Genomic DNA, 21,155 nt, shown 5'->3' with positions numbered 1-21,155 from the left:
AAAAAATAAATTTTCCTGTTGTTTCATGTTATTTGCTTAATGTTTTAACTTTAAAAGATTAAAATTATGGTTAAAGACCCTTTTAACACATAAAAAGTATACTTTTTGCTCCTTATGTTTACATATTGATAGACTTGGGAATTTTCAGGACTCTTTAAAACATCCCTCGTGCATAACTATTGGTGATGCACGGCTTGTGATGTGTTCACTTTTTCTTTTCTATAGGAAACCGTTCCCACATTATTTTCTCATACTCCTTAAACTAGCGCTATATGTATTACCCAAATTTTTGGTTTATAAAACTAATTCTGATAAGTGGAAAACCTAGTGAAACAATCTACTTGTGATTGTAGGTTCTCCTGATTTTTTCCATCAACTAAAACTTGACTTCTAATACAACTGGCCCCAAACTACAGCTATTAAATATGCTGTAAATGATTCCAGTGAGCTTTTTACTATTGGGATATTTTTTGAAGACACATTCTTTCTGTGGAAAAAATAATTTACAGTACTTGAGCACCAACTTTCATCTACTACTATTACATTTTTTTAAAGGATTATTTGCAGGTTTAATGTGTAACAAACATGTATTCTCTGTGTGTAATCTTACCCAGAGGACTGGCTCAACTATCTATGTGGTGATAACTTCCGTATCTCCTTCTCTAGGCCACTCTCTTTGGGAGCTTCAGATTCTATTTCCACTGGGCCTATCTGGTTATCTTGTAGACACTTCAAATTTAATGTGAGAAACTCACTTTGGTCCTAAAGATAAAACTAAATCCCGTATAGATTTCATCAAGTCTATAAGCCTGCTCCTGCTTTATTTTTGATTTTATTACTGGCAAAGCCGAAAATCAGCTAAATCAGAAACCTAAACGTTACTCTCAAAGACTTCCCCCTCCATCTCATTTAAGCAGCCACTGACTTCTATTAAATGTACTTCTAAATCTCTCTCAGATTCAGCTTCTTACCAGTATGATGTAGTAGAAAGATTTAGGACTTTGGAGTGAAGCAAACCTAGGTTCGAGTATACACTACTTGTAAGATAAATTTCAGCTAGATTTTCCATTTGCAAATCTATTATACTGCAAAGTTTAAATGGGATAATGTATCTATCACAGTGCCTGACACATTATGTTTAATAAACCTTAATTGCCATTCCCTGTCACCTTGTTTCCCATTGCTTTAGTTTAGGACATTATCATTTATTGTTTAGAACTTTGCAATAGTTTTTTTAACAAGTCAAATTGATTCTATTTTCCATGCTGTAGCCAAAAGGAACTTCCTAAAAGTCAAGTCTTGTCATTTGCTTCTTTGCCTAAAATTCTTCATTGGCTCCCTGTGGCCTATGTAAAGTCCAATCCTCTTAGCATAACATACACTTGCCCCAGCCTGACCTCCTGCCACTCTAGCTTTATTCTTAAAAATTACTTGCTAGTCCCTGTATGATTGCCTACTTGTCCCTTTTATGTCTTTAGCTTGTCTTGTTGTTCTTTTGTTTAGAATTGCTTTGTTGGTCTCACAGGTGAACCCTTATTCCTAAGTCTCAGCATCCCAGTTCCCTCCTCTGAGAAACTTCCTTACACCTGTCCAGGCAGTAAGGCACTTCCTCGCAGGTCAACAATTACTTACTGACTGCTTATTAGGTATGTACCAGCCAGTATAGTATACACTGAAAATGGAGCTGTGAAGAAGACAAGGTTTCCCGCCCTCACAAAGCAGCTAGAGACAGAGACTAACATTTAGATAATTTACTTATAATTTTGTTGAATGCTATAAAGATACAATGTTATGGGAATGTATAACCCCGTCTTGAGAGGGTGGTCAAGGGATAGCTTCCCTTAGGAAGAAACACTAAAAGATTTGATGGATGGTGCCATTGTACCCTTTATAATTCTTTCTTAAAGTACTTAGGAAATTGCACTTGAATTGCTTTCAATATATGATTTTGACTAGCGGATAAGTTGTAGGAGACTACGATTACCAAAAGATCCTTTTGGCTATCACAAATACAAGATTCTGATTCTGATACCCATGACTTAAATCTATGTACATCAGGCACTAAGTATATAATCTTTTATCCCTAGCAATAACCCAGCTATTATCATCTCTCTTTTATAGATAAAGAAGTTAAAGTTCAAAATGAATGGTTCAACGATGCTTCCAAGGTCTCTCTGTTGAGTCAATGGCCCCAAGCCAGCAGCTTCAGGATCCCAAACCCTCTTTTCACCATACATTTCTGTCTACGCCTATATCTGTTTATTTCCAGAATCTTCTAGTGTCTGGTTTCTAGCAGGTGTTCCGCGAACAAATAAACGGAAAGCCTTATGCTAAAGGTAGCATTATTTTTCACTCTTGTTGCCCTCAGCAACTGACACTATAACTTCCTCCCATTCGGAGGGAGAGGCATTTCCAGATCTGTTTTCAGGCTTGGAGTAAGACTAGTAATTCCAAGTTGTTTGTTCGACTCCATCAGTCTTTTTTTTGCACCGGACGCCAATTTTCCACACCCTCCTCAGGAAAAAAAACCCCGCAGCTTTTGAGAATATTGGTTATCTGAGCCCGCTTTCCTCAGGTCCCTGTAAGGAGGCGGGCCTCGGCTCCACGACCGCCTCCCCCTCCTGGGTGGGGCTACACGATAAAGCTCCCCAGCACTTACGGTTTCTAAATTTGGGGCCTTTAGGCGGGAAAACCGAAGCCACAGGTTCTCGACTTAGTGGAGCCCACAGGGCCCCCTTAGCTCCTTCAAGTGATTTCTCTGTTCGCCCATCCCTGCATCCCCCTCTCAACCTTTGGGTGGCAAAGGCCCTAGCCCGAGACGCCCAAACCCACAAAGCGGGCTCCACAAACCCCTCTACGGCGCTCAGAGCCCTACCGCTTCAGGCTGTGGAAGACTAGGGCGGGCCCGACGCTCCTCTTGCGCGCTGACGTCACGCGGACGCACGGGCACGCCGGCTCCTCCCACAAGCCCGAGAGTCCGGTTTCCGGCGGGAGCGCGGAGACCCGAGCGTGGGTGAGGCTGCGGTTGCGAATGCGGCTGTTTTGTCCTCTGGTACCCGCCAGCATGCCTCACCTGGAAAACATGGTGCTTTGTCGCGAGTCCCAAGTGTCCACCTTGCAGTCCCTGTTTGGAGAGGTATTGTGGTCCAGCTATCTTTTCTCTTCCAAATCCCGGAGGCAAACAATTCCGTGGTCTTGCGACATGTTCCAATTTTTAAATTTTCGTTCGGATTGAGGGGCCGTAGACCGTCTTTTGCGTTGCGGTAGGGGGTGTTATAGGTCTCTCCCACTCTTCACCGAGAGTAACTTGTGAGCGGTCTCTTAAACTGCACGGGAAGGACCGGCCTGCACTAGGGCTCCTTGGCCCAGGACGTAATCTTTTACGCACGCCACGGTTTTGAGAGGGTGTTAGTTCAGAGTAGCTACTCGAAGTTGCTTCTTACCCCAGCTGAACAGGATTTTATACAACAGATGTGTTTGCCCAGTGTTACTTATTCAAAAGTGAGTCCCCACGTTTCAGTGAGGTAGTTAGTGTAAGTCCTGTGTGGATGGGTAGTTGTCGAGACCTGTGAGGGCCAACGCGGTGCTTCAGGTTTAAAACGTCAGCGGCTTTTCCAGCGTTGTTAAAGCACAGAAGAGGTCTAGTCTAGGCTTCTTGACTAGCAGTTCAGGTGATGTCTAAGAGAAGAGGTTAAGTGTTTCCTCTGGATGAACATTGCTATGGAGTCCTTTCCATAAGAGGAAGCATTCATCAATTCCATACTTAATCTGTTTTTGATTATATTCTGGTGGCCTTTAGTGAGCCTTTTGCTTCAGACTCATTAATTAGACTTGGAATTGATCACACTTGGATCTCATCTGTAAGGAGAGTAAGTGAGAGTTTAGGGTCACACTCACGTTCTTCCCTCACACCTCTGGTTTGCTTTCGTAAGTACTGCTTTCATCCAACTACCTGGGTGGCAGTCTGGGGTGGCCTGTGAAGTATTAGTGGAAAAGTACCACCCTCCTTCTAAAGGGGCACATTAGTAAGGGAACTAAGAGGTCAGGGACTGCACCCTCAGTCAGTATTCTAGTTATAACGCTTTTTTTTTTAATATCAGATTTTTTTTTTTAAAGGCATCGGGTCTTTTTAAACTTTATTTATTTATTTTTGGCTGCGTTGGGTCTTCGTTGCTGTGCGCGGGCTTTCTCTAGTTGCGGCGAGCGGGGGCTACTCTTCGTTGCAGTGCGGGGCTTCTCATTGCGGTGGCTTCTTTTGTTGCAGAGCAGGGGCTCTAGGTGCGCGGCCTTTAGTAGCTGTGGCACGAGAGCTCTAGAGCGCAGGCTCAGTAGTTGTGGCGCACGGTCCACTTAGTTGCTCCGCAGCATGTGGGATCTTCCTGGACCAGGGCTTGAACCCATGTCCCCTGCATTGGCAGGCGAATTCTAAACCACGGCACCACCAGGGAAGCCCAGTTATAATGCTTTTAATTGTAGTTATCTATATTATCACTGAAACATTTTCTTAGTTGTACCTTACGCATTCCTTCCCTGGAGTAGACAAACCCAGATCACTACAAACAGAAGTGGTCCTCCTGAAAATGAATGTTGGCAAATAGAGCTGAGTGGTATCGATTTGGTGTAAATCACAGGAAGAAATCATATTTAACAATTTTAATAGCACTTTTCTGTAAGGTGCTGTGCATGTAGGAGATGCAAAGGTCTATAAAAAACTGGTTCATATTTCTTAGCAGATTCATTTATGTATTCAGCAAATAAATATTTAGTAAGCACCTTCTCTGTTCCAGGCACTGTGCCAGGTCCTGGCTTATTACTGTTTATGTTAGGTTTATGAAGATGAAAGGTTAAATAACAGTGCAAGAGTTCAATACACTTCTAGTTAACAGTAGAAAAGATGGTGTAAGGTGGAATATTATTAAGCACCAAATAATGGATGCAGATAAGTGTGGCGGGATTCCAGGAAAGGAGAGTTTTAGTGTAGCTTGGAAAAATGTCCTGAGGATATCATGTGCTTCTCTTTCAAGGTGAAATATAGTATTGTATTAGCAGAGGTGCTCAGCAAACGTGCGTTTAATTCTTGTTACAGAATTTTTGAGCTAGTTAATTTACAGGAGTGTTATGTATAAACTTAAGAAAAGAATCCCTGTATGAAACATCCATTTTTAATCTGTTGGGCTGCTCTTGCCATAGGCATTTGCCATTAGAAAGTATTTTTGTGTATAAATCTGAGTTCCTGATTTGTCTTGCTAAAAGGAAATTTGTAACTTGGTGGCTAGAATGTAATAAATGTTTGTGACTACAGTTGGCCTTTGAACAATTTGGGAATTGGGGGTGCTGACCCCCCGTGGAGTTGAAAATCAGTGTGTAACTTTCGACTCACCCCAAACTTAACTGCTAATAGCCTTACTGATAAACAGTCAATTAACACATATTTTATATGTTATATGTATTATATTCTGTATTCTTACAATAAAATAAGCTAGAGGAAAGGAAATGTTATTAAGAAAATCATAAGGAAGAGAAATAATTTATAGTACTATACTGTATTTATCAATACTCTTAGTTTACATTGTTTATAAGATGAATCGTCTGTCAATATCTACATCAGTGTTTTAATAATACAAAACACTGGACATGTTATACATATTACTAACTAGACATTAAAAATGAAAAGATAATGTGAAAAAAATTCATATCTATTTACAGGTATAATGATTCATACATTGATAACAAAGAAGCAGCGATATGATTGCTTTATGGTAGCCTTCTGTTACGGATAGAATTCCTTCATGGTAGCCTACCTATATACTAATGAATGAACCCTTATAAAGTTTCATGGCGTACAGTATTCCAGTCATATTCATAATACAGTATTGTAAACACATGGTTACAGTTTTTGAAAAACCGCTTACCTCTGATGATAGGCTAATACACAGTGTCTCCAATTATAGGAAGGACGGAGGGGTAGGAAGAAGGGAGGAAGGGAGAGGGAGAGAAAGAGGGGAGAGGCTGGGAGGCACAGACATACCATATGGTATGTATGGTAATGTAATCCTTTGGAAGCAAAGTTATAAAACAGAAAACTAACACATTATTAATTTTATATTAAATATCATTCACCTTATGCCTTTGTAAGGATATACTATTATCTACATATATTTTACGCTTCATGGCATACTTAATTTTTCCTGTGTTTAGGCACCGCGGTTCGTCTGTGAGGTTTTTCAAATAGTTGCAAATCTCCAGAATTGTTTCGAACATGTTTGTTGAAAAAAATCCATGTATAGATGAACCCAAGCAGTTCAAAACCTGTGTTGTTCAAGCGTCAACTGTATTATTGTAGTGGTAGATGATGATCATAGAGACTCTACTTTTTCACGGAAATTGCATCATCCAATTTTCTTATAATTATTTTTTAAGTGTATGTGAATTCCTCCAAAGCAGGTTTTATCTCTAACTGATTTTTGTACTCTTTAGTGCATCATGGTTTTCAGCATTTAGTAGCTGTCTAATAAATGTTCATTGAATGAATGAAACATATTTGTAGTATTGACCAGACCAGTATAGGGGTGTTTGACAATTTTTACTTTTCTCTAGGCTGCTGACTCATAATGTACTTCAGGAGAATCTTGGGAATATGTATTTTGAAATATATGCTGTGTAGATTTGATCATTGAAAACAATGATGAAATGTACACATTTAGGCCAAGGGAAATGTAGTGCGCATAATTCAGAAGTATCCTGTAAGTTTTCCTTAAAACAGAGGACTCCTGAAATTCTTTCTAGTCCTGTGATTACATATGCTTAGTTTAAAAGCTTTAGAATGTAGACTGAAGTTGCAGCCTGTGGGCTTAGATTCTGTAAAAAAGGGTTAAGAAAAAAATGAAGTATGGTCAAAATCATTCTTGAAAAATCTGTTAAATCTCTCATAAATTTGAAAATACCAACATGTATATATATAAACCTGTATAATAATAAAAAGGGTTGAACATATATATGTATAGTAATATATCATATATAATAAATAGGCCAAATGTGATTTTCCAGAAATTTTGAGAAAGAGTAGAGTTGAATTCAAGTAGGTTTGAGGTGTAATGATGAATCCACTAAATGCTCACTGTTGAAATCATTTGGATTGAATAATTCACTTTATCATGGAAAAGTTTGTCACAAATTGATGAATGTTTATTTTCTGTTTTGTATGTGCAGACTGATATTTGTCTTTTCTCTGCTAGAGACATCATTTCAGCTTTCCATCCATTTTTATTTATGGACATACTGCCAGTGGAAAGACCTATGTAACACAAACTTTGTTGAAAACTTTAGAGGTAAGAATATCCCAAACTCAGTGTTAATTGATTTTTATTCATAGACTCCTAGAAATAGAAGGGATCTGGGAGATGTTTAGTTTACCTTTCTCTGAAGGAATATCTTCTACATAAAACATTTCTGACCAGCTTTTTGTTGAAGACCTTCAAAGACTGTAAGCTTCGGAAGGCATTGTTAAATAACTTGAGCCTTGATGTTAGAATATACTTTTTAAGTTGAGCCAAATTACTCTCTCTAACTTTCATTGGACGATAATATTTGGGGGAAAACACACATAATAATACATTCTTTAAAAATACTAAAATCACGGGCTTCCCTGGTGGCGCAGTGGTTGAGAGTCCGCCTGCTGATGCAGGGGACACGGGTTCGTACCCCGGTAAGGGAAGATCCCACATGCCGTGGAGTGGCTGGGCCCGTGAGCCATGGCCGCTGAGCCTGCGCGTCCAGAGCCCATGCTCCGCAACGGGAGAGGCCACAACAGTGAGAGGCCCAATTAGCTTAAAAAACAAAAACAAAAAAAACAAAAAAAACTAAAATCTGTTTCTTCTCCATTATTGTACATATTTGAAATATTGATAGTGATAAGTCTGAATCTCCACAAGTACAAAACTAAATATGTCACCTTGACCCCGCCCTTCTTCCCATATTGCCTCTAACAGTGAATTTCACCATTCGCACAGTTGTCTAAACTTGCTCCTTACTCTTTCTTTATCCTTACTCTCAGTAAATTGAACAGTAAACACATCCTGTTGATTCTGTATCATTAACGTCTTGACTCCATGTAGCTTGAATCATAGCCATTGCTGCTACCTGAGTTTCATTTACCATTATTTCTTTCATTTATTTCCACAACAGTTTGCTAAGTGCGGTCTGTTCTCTACCCTGCAGCTAGTCCATGAAAATCTTAAATAAGATCTTTAGGAAAATGTTCGGGTGTTTTGCCTGATATAGAAGACCCTTCATGAGCTGAGATCAGTTTATCTTTCTTAACGTAATGCCTAAGAATTTGAGATAGAGTCTGGGAGACTCATGTTCTTCTTCTGGGTTCACCCCTTAGTGCTTTCGCATCTGAAAAGTAGGGCTAACAGTGACAACATTTGGAATTGTTGTGAGAATTCAGTGAGTTAATACATGAAAAGTGCTTACCACAATACTTAGTATATAGTAAGCACTCAATAAAGTTTAGCTGCTATTGTTCGTGATTATTGCCACACCCTCTTTCATATCCTAAGCCAGGGATGGGCAAACTTTCTCTTATGGGCCAGATAGTAAATATTTTAGGCTTGCGGGCCAGGTACTTTATATTACAACCACTCAACTCCTCCTTAGTGTGGAAGCAGCCATGGACAGTATCTATCTAAATGGGCATGGCTGTATATATCAAAACAGATTGCTAACCCAAAGGCTGTAGTTTGCTACCCCCGGTCCTAACTCTAGCTCAGAGTATGCGTGTTTTGTGTGGCATACTGAACTACTTACAGTTCTTGCTGTCTCTTACTTTCAACCCTTGGCACATCCTGCTTGGAATGGCTTTCTTGTACTCATTCACTCCAACTCTTCTACCCTATTATTTGGCAAATGCTTATTTGTTTTGCTAGGTTTTCTTGTGTTTACACTTGGGGTAGCCTTTTTTGACTCTCTAGGCTGTGTTAGATGCCCCTCTGTTGTGCAGCCTCAGCACTCTGTGCTTAATTCTGTCGTAATATTTATCCCTTTCAGCTGTGGTCAATGTTTGTGTTTCCCTGGCTTGAAACTGTTTCTTGAGATTATTCCCAGCACAGTTCTTGGCATATATCAACTTAGGGATTTTAGCCTTTGATCCTGAAGATTGCCTGTGCATTTTAAAATACAGATGCCTGAGGTTCATACCAGGCTTCAGAACCTGTGTACAAGGTCCTGGCTCAGGCATTTGCATTTGGAACTTCCTGCATGAAGTGTCCAAAAATATCTATATTGAATAAAAGCATGAAAACTGAATATGGAAGTTTCATATTTAAGGGCTGTATTTCATTTTTTAATGTATCTTGATTTTTGCTGCTACTTAAACGTTGTAGTGATGATTACCACCGCTTTTGCTGTAGGTACACAGAGAGACATTTAGAATATGCTGCCATTAAAGGTCGTGGGTAGCACACAGGTAGCAGTAAACAAGACAGTCTTAACAGAGCTATTGTGGACTCTAGTTCATAAAGGAGTGGGGGTAAAGGAGGTCAGAAGATGCTGGTGAAATTGTGCCTAAGTAACTATAATGTAGCCTTAGTTACACTGCTACTCTGAGAAAGAAAAGCCTCTTTACTGGGTGAGATTTATAGAATGTCACTAAAAATAGTTACAGGTTCCATTATTTGTGCCAGGTGCCACAAGCTGTCTTCCTCTGAGTGATCAGTACTGCTTTTGTGATTTCATTTTGAGAACAGACTATATTTATAAATCCTTTTTTCCCTAGTTACTTCTGGAATTACCTCCATTTTGATAGTTCTCTAAATGAAGAGCTAGTTCTAAGTCCTCATAGGGGGATTACTCTGGTTTTTAACTCTTAAAAATGTTTTTTTGGTTTATGTGTCTATGATTTAAAATATTATTTTAAAATTATAAGTAAGAAATTCCCACTAAGAATTTTAACATTCACGTGTTCTTGGGTTTCTTTGTAAGAATTCTTTAGCGGGAAATACAGGTTTGCTTTCAATCCCTGTAGGAAACAAATGAAAACTCAAATAATTAAAGTGAGTTTAATGGAGGGACTATAATATTTTACAAAGGTTGAAGAAATGTTAAGGGAACCAATAAGGGATGGTGGTGTGCTGAGAGCCTTTACCTCCCTCAGACCTGAATGGCACAGGAAGGAGCTGTAATCAGGCCCCAGCAAGAGGTGTAGCCTTTGATGAGAGGCTGCCCGACTCGAGCTGTAGCCTTTGGTAAAAGATGCAGCCACTGTCAAGCTGTGGGATGGTGGTGGGAGTCAAGGGAATGAATATTCAACTTCTTTCTCTTAACCACTTTGCTTCTGTCTCCTGGTTCTTCTCGTTGGCTGAATCCAGCAAGAGCCAGAAAATGAGTCTGGGCGATGCAGTCTGTAGTGGTCAGCCTCCTGGGGCACAGAGCAGTTTGGAGAATGGTGGGGTATAGATTTAGAAGGGCAAATGGCGGATATCCAGCAGAGCCATTGTTGTGGATATGTGTTTTCTATTTACACTTTTTTGGTTTTTGTTTTCAGCTTCCACATGTCTTTGTGAATTGTGTTGAATGCTTTACCTTGAGGCTGCTTTTGGAACAAATTTTAAACAAGCTGAATCATCTTAGTTCTTCAGAGGGTGAATGTTCTACTCAAATAACCTGTGAAACATTTAATGACTTCGTTCGCTTATTTAAACAAATAACCAAAGCTGAAAGTCTCAAGGATCAGACCGTATATATTGTAAGTATCATCTCTTATTTGAAAACTGATTTATTAGATCAATTTCCATATTTTTCTTTTGAGACTTATGTACAGTGCATTGTACAAGGGGCTTATGCAATATAAAAATGTTTTAGATATACTTCTTGTTTTAATCGAGGTATAGTTTTTTAATTGAGGTATGTATAGTTGATGTACAGCATTAGATAAATTTCAGGTGTACAGCATAGTGATTCACAATTTTTAAAGGTTATACTCCATTTATAGCTATTATAAAATATTGGCTATATTCCCTGTGCTGTACAATGTATCCTTGTAGCTTATTTATTTTATATTTAGTAGTTTGTACCTCTTAATCCCCTACCCTTATGTTGCCCCTCCTTCCTTCCCTCTCCCCACTGGTAACCACTAGTTTGTTCTCTTATCTATGAGTCTGTAGATGTAGTTCTTATCTAAAGGGAGTTTCAGTTTAGTAGAAAAGCTGTGACGTACTCACGTATGACTACATATAGAATGTGATTAGTAATAACCACGATATGAAAAGCACTGATTGAGGCACATCTGGTACGGCTTCATAAGGTGATAGCATTTGAGATAGATCCAAAAGACTGATTTGGGTATCATTAGGAAGAAACTGAAGAAGAGGAATTTCCTATGGAGGGAATTAGGCAAAGGCATGCAGATGGGAATGGAGGCCAGGGAATGCCAAGTAGTGTGGTCTTAGTGGGTTTAAAGTATGAAGGAAGAAAAAGAAGAGTAGAAAGGTGGGTGGGAGTAGATCAGGGAGTGTCTTGAAAACCATACTAAGTTTATTTCATTTCTTAGGCAGTGAGAGGCAAGGACTAGTGAAGACTAGAGCAACAAACACGCTTTAGGAAGACTGCTATGAAGGCATGTTGAATAGGTGAATTTGGGGGGATTGAAAGACATAGGCTAGACGGTTTTGAGGCTCTTGTAACTGTTTCCATTAGAGGAAATTTGGGCCTGGACTAGAGTTGGGGCAGAAGATGCAGAAAAGAATAAATGGAAGAGACAGCAAAGGTCAAACTTGTCAATTATGTATGGGGTAGGTCTGGGAAAGATGAATTGTTTGATTTTAGGTTGGCTAAGTTTAAGTTTTAGTTGTTACATCAATGTGAAAATGACTAGCAGACAACTGAAAATATATAATGTCTTTTACGTTAGTGAGATTTTATAACACCTTAACCTTATTTTAAAAAATTATTATCTCTGGAATTGAAATTAAATTTTAATATAATACCTTCTCATAATGGCTAAGTTTATACTCACTGAAGGAACCACATCTTATGCATTCTTGCATCTCCTTAAATGTATAAAACAGTTCCTTCCACATTTTAATTTTGTTCATTTATTTATGCAGATATTTACTGAGTACTTCTTATGTGCCAGGCACTATTTTAGATACTGGAGATGGAACAGAGACAAAATAGTGTCTGCCCACTTATAGCTAATTCCTGTAATTGAGGAAGATAGGTAGTAAGCAAGTTAATATGTAGTATGTCAGATGTGGTACATTAGAGTAAGGGAGAATCCACTGGGCAGGGGAGGCTAGTTATTTCTAAGTGGGGAAGGCAGAGAAGATCTCACTGAGATGATAATAACTGAGCTGAAACCTGAAGGAAGCGAGGGGCAAGTCATGAAAATATCTGAATTTACGTGAGCGTACAGAGGAGACTGGAGCATGCCTGTGTATTCAAAGAATATGAAGGAGGCCATTTTGGCTGGAATATATTTAAGTAAGGGGGAGAGGGGTAATGTTGAGAATCAAATGAAGAGTACAGGTACATTTGATTCTTCATTTGAGAATCAAACGAAGGGTACAAGAGTACACTAGTGCAGGCTAGTGTTCTGGGTTGATTGGTTTCCTCCAAAACTTCGTATGTTGAAATTCTAACCCCTACTACCTCAGAATATGACCTTATTTGTAACTGGGGTCATTGCAGTTCTAATTAGTTAAGTTGAGGTCATACCAGAGTAGATTGGGCCCCTCGTCCAATATGACTGATGTCCTAATAAAAAGAAGAAATTTAGAGACAGACACGCACATAGAGAAGGTGCCCCATGAAGATTGGAGTTATGCTGCCACGAGGCAGGGGATTACCAGGAGCTAGGACAGGGACCTGATACAGATCTTCTCTAGAACCTTCATGGGAAGCATGGCCCTGCCAATAACTTGATCTTGAACTTTTAGCTTCCAGAACTGTGAGATAATAAATTTCTGTTGGTTAAGCCACCCTGTTTGTGGTACTTTGTTATGGTAGCCCTAGGAAACTAATACAATTAGTTGTGAAGCATTTGTATTAATCTAGGCAAACAACATGTTGGCTTAGACCAGGGTAGTAGCAATGGATGTGGTAAGATATGGACTGGATATATTTTGAAGGTAGGGTTGACAGAATTTTCTGATAGAGTGAGTGTGGAGGAGGAGAGAAAGAAAGAAGTCAAACATGACTCAAAAAAAAAAAAAGTTTTTGTGCACTTGAAGGGATAAGGTTGTCATTATCCGAGTAGAGAAAACTGCAGCAGGTGGGTCTTGCTGGGGGAGAAGGAGTGATGAGGAATTTGGTTTGGGGCATGTTAAGTCCAAGTAGAGATGTTGAGTTGGCACTTGGATGATTGAGTCTGAGGTCAAGAGAGGTCCAACATGGAGATACCAGTTTGGACTTCTGAGCATACAGTAGTAGTACTTAAAGCTGTGAGACAGGATTAGGTCACCGAGAGAGGGAGTGAGTTTAGAAAAGAGGTGAGGCCAGTGACCCAGTATTCTTGTGCTCCAGTGTTTAAGGATGAAGAAATGAGGAGACAAGAAATCAGTGATGTACTGATGTCCTCTACAAAGAAAACTTGGAGAGTGCATGGTCCTGGAAGTCTCCCTAAGCTGCCCCTTTCCTGGTCCTTTGGCTAGAGAAAGTAAGGTTTTTGTTGGGGCTCTTTTGGTCTGTGCTGCTTGGCCTTCCTGTGTTGCCGGCTTCTTCAGCTCCACAAATGGGATATGTGAGGCAAAAAGACAACTTAGACAATTCACCCTCTGAAGTGAGTTGTCAATCTTCTGGTCCTGAGGTCTCTAGCTGGTCTGCCTCCTTTCCACCTTTCAGAGCCCCATTTGTTTTACATGTAATACTCAAGATTCTTAGTTTTACTCAGGAGGAAGAGGAAAAAGTACATCTACTCCATCTTAGAAGCAAAAGTCTAATTTTTTTTTTCTTAAGAGCAAGTACGTAGTGAAGAATAACTGCTAGTATAGTTTGACACTGTTACCTTGATTTATGCTAAGGCGACTAGTTTAACCCACCATTGCTTTTGCTCCATTAGTGCAGATGTCACCATGATGAAAAAGGCATATAAATTTTTAGTATTATTATGAAAATAGTTTTGACCTCACCAACTTCCTGACAGAGTATCAGAAACAGCACACCCCCCTGCCCTCACCTCACAGGGGGCCACAGACTACACTTCAAAAACCAGTGATGTAGGAAATAAATTGATCTTTCACTGGGTAGCGTAGGCAACAAGATCACTGGTGGAAAGAGGGATTTAAGGAAATGAGTCTACCATATCAGAAGGAGGTCATTTATGTGGATTTTGAAATATCCAAAAATACAGGAGTTATATTAGAGATGTGATAGTCAGAAACTATAAAATTTAAAGACCAAGGAGGAATGACCCCAGAGTGTTGGATGACTCCAACAAGTAGAGTTTCAAAGTTGTGTCTTTAGGGAAGAGGGAGAATCAATATTCTGCAAAGAGCCATGAGGAGTAAGTAGGACCCAACTCACTTTTCAGGCCCAATGGATCAAAGTAGGCATTCAATAAGTTATTTGTTAGATGACTAAACATTACGGTGGAAAAGCTTGCAGGTGTTTAGCATAGAACATTATTTAGAGTAAATCGTAGAATGTTCAGCTAGCTAATAAATGAATTGGTAAGTTTCAGCACTTAGGAAATAATGCAGAAAAATGTCTGAGAATGTTTTCTAGTCAGTAAACAAGCTTACAAATCAAGAGTCTATTAGAAAAAAAAAAAGAAAAAAATAGAAAAAAAAAAGAGTCTATTAGAATACCTTCAGGTAATTTATTTTTTAAATGTTTGAATCTGAATTAAAATTTTAACTTCTTTGAATATTAGTTACTTGATAATTGCTTTTTTAAAACATCTTTATTAGAGTGTAATTGCTTTACAATGGTGTGTTAGTTTCTGCTGTATAACAAAGTGAATCAGCAAAAATATGGAACGCTTCACGAATTTGCGTGTCACCCTTGCACAGGGGCCATGCTAATCTTCTCTGTATCGTTCCAGTTTTAGCATATGTGCTGCCGAAGCGGGCACTGATAATTGCTTTTGAAGAAGGATCATTTATTAAAATACCATAAAACCATTAATTACAGTGGGTTAATTGTACCCAGTCAGAAGAATGAACTATTAACTTATTGCTTCAGCTTTGTGTTTTGCATTAAAATGGGCATACAAATGGGCCAGTTTATTTGAATTAATCTGTGTCCTGTATTAGAGTTTTTAAATGGAAATTGATGGGAAAATTGCAATTGAGAATACATAGTGGAGAAACTAATTTGTATCTTTTTAGTGGTAAATAATTTTAGCTTTTTTTTGTCTAAATGAATTAGGAATGAAATAAGTTGATTACTCTCATACATTGTTTCAAGCTGTCTATTAATCAATAAAACAGATAAAAAACAATTTGGACTATTCAGGGAAATAATATATTCCCTGCATTTTAATTTTATTCCTGATTTAAATGATTATAATTTGCAACATAATCCCAGTAGCATTATCATAACACTGAACAAAAATTTAATCTTTCTTAACATGATCGGTTTTCTAGTTAAACAGGGTTTAGTATCGAGTTACAAAGTTCAAGCAAGAAAAGTTTTACATGATGAAATACAGAATTTTCTTCTGTCTCTCAGGTCAGAAAGCTTTGTAATTAATGGTATGTGGTAGACATTTATCTTTTACTAAATGTAATTAAAAATGCACATAGTTTTATTTCTTGTATACCTATAAGAAAAGGTCCTTAGAGCATCTTAATTCATTATCTTTTTGATGGTCTATCTTTAAAACAAACTTTTTTTACTGTAACTATGACCCATTCTCTAAAATCTTGGTTGAAATGTGTTGTTAGTAGTTCATTTTTTAACTTATTTGACGTATTTGAAATGTCTTCCACAAATGTAAATACTGTTTAAAAAATTAATTCATAAGTTCCATGTTTTTTAACATGGGAAGCTCAGATCTTGAATTGTGCATTATATTATGTAAATGTTTTTCTAAAGGGCTTTTTAAATCAATTTTGACACTGCTTTTTTTTTTTCATAAGGTTCTTGATAAAGCAGAGTATCTAAGAGATATGGAAGCATATCTTTTACCTGGATTTCTTAGGTTACAAGAATTGGTAAGTGATGAATGAATCCTTTTCCCCTATGGCCTAATCAGTAGAACTGTGTTGTCACATTTTTTCATTTTGCCAATTTGATAGGTGAGAAATAATCTCTTAATATAAAGTTGATATGCATTTCGCTATTACGTGTGAAGTTGAGGATTTTTTCAAAGTTAAAACAATTTGTGATTTGATAAGACTTATTCTTCAACTATTTTAGCTTTTATTTTTGATTGTGAAGTGGCTAACACTGCTTTCTATTAAAAGATTTTAGGTGTTTGCTAGAGTAAATGGTGGGGATGGGCTAGACTTTGAACTCTCTGCAAGAATTTTAAAATTTTCATTTCAGTAATCTAAAAAAAGAATGATAGGTCTGTTCTGGATCATCTGATGTTCTGTCTCATGGCCACTCAGTTTTTGGAACGAGCTTTGTGTTTCAACTTAAAATTGTGTTGGCACTGAATAACACCTACTGTGATTGTCATGTTCTAATGAGAACAGAACAGGGAGAGACTTACTATGTATATGTCAGGTGAAAGCCAAATAGTAGTATGATGGCAACAACAGGCAGTAGTTTGTAGTGGTTTGAATAAAGGAAACTGGTGAGAGAATTCAGTTTTTACCAATACTAGTTGCTATAGGAATGCTAAACTCAAAAGGACTGTGGCTGTTTCCTGTTAGTACCATGTTCATGAAGTGAGCAAAGATTTAGTTTAGGCAAAACAGTAATGTTCATCATATTCAAATAATGTCAATTTAAATTTTACTGGTTTTATAGTTTTATATTTAACTTATAAATAAAAATATTTGGTTTTATAACTTTGTAAGTACCTTGAACATAAATAGTTTATACTTACTTAGTTTTATGTCTGTATTATTTAAGTATTAAGGAACATTATAATAAAAATTAAGTGAATATTTGGGGAGACAGCGTCTAGAGCATTACCACCTTCGAAAAGTTAAGTATATTACTCAAATTTGAGAAACTGCTAGAAGTTGTCAACTGATTGCCACTGAAATCATTGTGTGCCTAAGGCCGACTCCTAAAATCCTCTTTTAGTAATAGTCTTGAGGGGAAGATGTGGAGAGGACAAGAGAAGAGTAAGTGTAGCTGTTGGTGACTTATCCTGGAGGTTTCCTCATGCAGTCTAGCCTTTCCCCGATTGATTAACTCTTGGCATTTTACTACTGACACCAGGGACCCATCCTCATTGAGTAAAGGTCTCCTTCTCTCTTTTTTTATTTATTTTTTGTTGTGTTTGTGGTTTGTTTGCATAAATCCATCCACTATTTCCCATTGTTTTGCTCAAGGACTCCCTCTCTGGTAGCCAGAGTGCATTCTTGCTGTCCTCTCGCCCTTCCAGTAAAACTTACCCCACTATTTTTATCTTGTCACAGTACTTAGACCTTTGATCATGCATCCTGTCACAGTACTTAGGCCTTTCACTTTTTTTTAGTTTTAATTATGGAAGTTATTTCAAGAAAATGAAAAATTCATAGTAAGCTCAACTCCATCAGAAAAGAAAATTGTTGTTTTGATGTTTCTGAAAGCATGCTTGATTTTTTTTTTTTTTTTTTTTTTTTTTTTTTTTTTGCGGTATGCGGGCCTCTCACTGTTGTGGCCTCTCCCGTTGCGGAGCACAGGCTCCGGATGCGCAGGCCCAGCGGCCATGGCTCACGGGCCCAGCCGCTCCGCGGCATATGGGATCCTCCCAGACCGGGGCACGAACCCGTATCCCCTGCATCGGCAGGCGGACTCTCAACCACTGCGCCACCAGGGAGGCCCCATGCTTGATTTTTAAATGTGTATTTCATTTAAGAGAAATATAGCAAAAGCATTTCACATTTTTTTATATTAAATACTTATCAGACTAAAATGAAGTTTAAATTATGGTAGATATCACTGTACACTGAAAGTACTTTCAGATGAACAGATGAGAACATTACCCAACTTAAAATCCTTTTATTTATTTATTTTGTAATATATATATTTTAATTTATTATTAATATACTTTTTTGTTTTTTTGGCTGTGTTGGGTCTTTGTGGCTGCGTGTGGGCTTTCTCTAATTGTGGCAAGCGGGGGCTACTCTTCATTGCGGTGTGCGTGCTTCTCACTGTGGTGGCTTCTCGTTGCGGAACATGGGCTCTAGGTATGCGGGCTTCAGTAGTTGCAGCACGTGGGCTCAGTAGTTGTGGCGTGTGGGCTCAGTAGTTATGGCTCGCAGGCTCTAGAGTGCAGGCTCAGTAGTTGTGGCGCACAGGCTTAGTTGCTCAGTGGCGTGTGGGATCTTCATGGACCAGGGATCAAACCCGTGTCCTCTGCAGGTGGATTCTTAACCACTGAGCCACCCAGGGAAGTCCTTAAAATCCTTTTAGACTGATAAATGCCTCTATTTTTTTCTAACCTCTCAGTATTTTTTTTTAACAGACTTTATAAAATTCTTTTGGGTAATCATATTTTAAAGCAAAAACAACTCAATGCTTTGTAATCAAGATTGTGTTTAGAGCATGCTTTTTTATCCCTATGGAAATGAATTGAAGGATTCTTAAAAATTAATAAGACAAAAAGAGCATTTGAAAGTAAAAATCTTTTCCTTTCTTTCATAAAGATGCTACATTTTCTGTGGAGTTATTAATTTATTGAACTCAGCTATCTTTGTTAGCCAGAAGTATATTTCTCTAAATAATGATAATTGGAATATAAGGTTACACATAAGTTAGAAATCAATAAATAGTAAATCACCATCAAAGTACAGTGTAATTTATGTATGAGATTGGGTCCTAAGAATAGTTATAGAACAAAACAAATATGTCTTGTTTTGTCAACTTGGGAGACGTTCAAAAGAACATGGGGGCTTCCTGGTGGTGCAGTGGTTGAGAGTCCGCCTGCCGATGCGGGGGACATGGGTTCGTGCCCCGGTCTGGGAGGATCCTGAATGCCGCGGAGCGGCTGGTCCCGGGAGCCATGGCCGCTGGGCCTGCGGGTCCGGAGCCTGTGCTCCGCAACGGGAGAGGCCACGACAGTGAGAGGCCCGCATACCGCAAAAAAAAAAAAAAAAAAAAAAAAAGAACATGGGAAGCATTAAAATTTGTGTTGAGAATGCCAGGTGTCTATAGATAAATTCTAGCGTTAGAATTAGCATTTGTGGCCACTCTGTAGAAGGGTAACATACACATTGAGCTTGTTCTCTTAATGTTATTTTTGGAATAGTGATTATAATTGCTACATATATTTCAAAAGTTGTCTGTTTACTTAACATTGGTATTTTGGATACTCACACTTGTTTGTGTTTTTCATGTATACTCAACATCTTCTTGAATATACATTAAAATATGCAACTGATATTTTCTTTTCTCTGGGTACTATAGCCATTTTAATAACGAGAGATGTTAAGTTTTGTCTTTTTTAGTTTATTGATGTAAAGCGTGTGATTTCTTTGAAAATTCCCATAAAAAGTTCTTGTCTTAATCATTCAAGCAGATGTGTTTCTTAATTTCTATAAAATTAGTTGTTGTGTGACTGTCCTAGCATTCATGGGTAACTGAATTGTCGATTAACCTAAAAGTTTTATGGAAATTCTAAGTAATTATGTTTGAAAATTTGCATACAAAGATGAGCTCCTTGATTGGGTTTTCTAAATATGGCTTATTAGTATGCAAATAATTTGTTATATGTTGGAACTTTGCTGGATTTCTTTTGAAAGAAAAATTCAAATGGAATTACTGTTCTGATTAAGATTTTTTAATGCAAAGTTACTTTTATTTATCTCTCTTTTACAGACTGACAGAAATGTGACTGTTATCTTTCTCAGCGAGATTGTTTGGGAAAAGTTTCGTCCAAATACTGGATGCTTTGAGCCATTTGTCTTGTATTTCCCTGATTATAGCATAGGTAAATTTGAAAACATTGTTTTGATAAATGATATTCAGTAAAATAGTTTTTGTTGTTTGAAAGATTAAGCTAGCATGTTCAAATGGGAATACTTTGACGTTTTAATCTATTATGGTTTGCTGTCAATCTCAAATAAAATGTTATTTATATTTCTGCACTTACAGAGGTTGTTCTCGTATAATTACTAACTTTTTTTTGAAAGAGCAGTTCTCACATATTTGTAAATGAAGGTGTATTTTCACATTTTTTTTAGTCACTACAGTAAGATGTATATATAAGTGGGATTATTACATCCATACAAGTGAGATGTTTAGATTGGCAAAGCACATTAAAATTGTACTGAAATCTTTATATACCATGTACTTGAGTTAAGTACTATGTGCAATGTATCTTTTGATTTTATAAATCTCATTTTTCATTACTGTAACTCTTACAGTAGCAACTGTCCTAGCCCTTGTGTTTCTTATTCCTTTTTGGTTTGTGTTTAATCTTAAATTTCATAGATCCTAATAATTTTTATCTTTGGAAGAATACAATAGTTTTTTTTTTGCTGATTAGCTTTGTAGATTAATACTGTGCTGTTACTGTGCAAATATACTTCAGATTCAAAGATTATAACTGAAGCATAAGCTGGTTAGAGGCTATGAAAAAATAACATTCCTTGACCTTGGCCTCGAAACGCTATCCCTGTGAACTGATCAGCTACAAACATTCATTATTAAGATCAACACATTTTTGCCTGTTTTCACAAGAACAGCGATCAGGTAACACCTCCTGCCTTTGATAATTAACTGAGATAACAAAAAGGAAACCAAAATAGATGAAGGGAACCCTTAATTTTTTAATAGCTCCTCTTCTATGAAAAATCACAAGGAGAAGAGAAAAGGGTAGGAAGAAAATGAATAAATCAAAGAATTTCATAAAAAGAATTTCTTTGTACTTATGTCATGACCATTAGATGTTAAAGATTTTCATGACCCATTTTAGTGAAAAATTATTAAAAAATGGTGGTTTTCTAGTGAAGTTGAAATTAAAGTATGCTATAATGAATTGTAGAATTTGATTAAATTTTATAAAAAATAAGGATACAAAGCTGCAGAGATGGAGAGAATTTGAGGACATA

The 21,155-nt window shown here is 37.6% G+C and overlaps 1 protein-coding gene across 1 annotated transcript in view; it reads left to right on the top strand.

Moving 5' to 3' along the window:
* Positions 1–2,983: 2,983 nt before the first annotated feature.
* Positions 2,984–21,155, top strand: part of ORC5 (origin recognition complex subunit 5) — a 74,533-nt gene continuing 56,361 nt past the window's right edge. The window contains exons 1-5 of the mRNA XM_082631901.1: positions 2,984–3,136; positions 7,236–7,328; positions 10,544–10,744; positions 16,080–16,154; positions 19,921–20,032. Of these exons, the coding sequence (XP_082488027.1) occupies positions 3,032–3,136; positions 7,236–7,328; positions 10,544–10,744; positions 16,080–16,154; positions 19,921–20,032 (586 nt within the window). The 5' untranslated portion in view covers positions 2,984–3,031. The remainder of the gene's footprint in view (positions 3,137–7,235; positions 7,329–10,543; positions 10,745–16,079; positions 16,155–19,920; positions 20,033–21,155) is intronic.

This window comes from Mesoplodon mirus, assembly GCF_964341445.2.
Source record: "Mesoplodon mirus genome assembly, chromosome: 9".
NCBI classification, from domain to species: domain Eukaryota; kingdom Metazoa; phylum Chordata; class Mammalia; order Artiodactyla; family Ziphiidae; genus Mesoplodon; species Mesoplodon mirus.
Note: the sequence above shows the minus strand (reverse complement) of the source record. Positions and strands in the feature narration are given on the sequence as shown.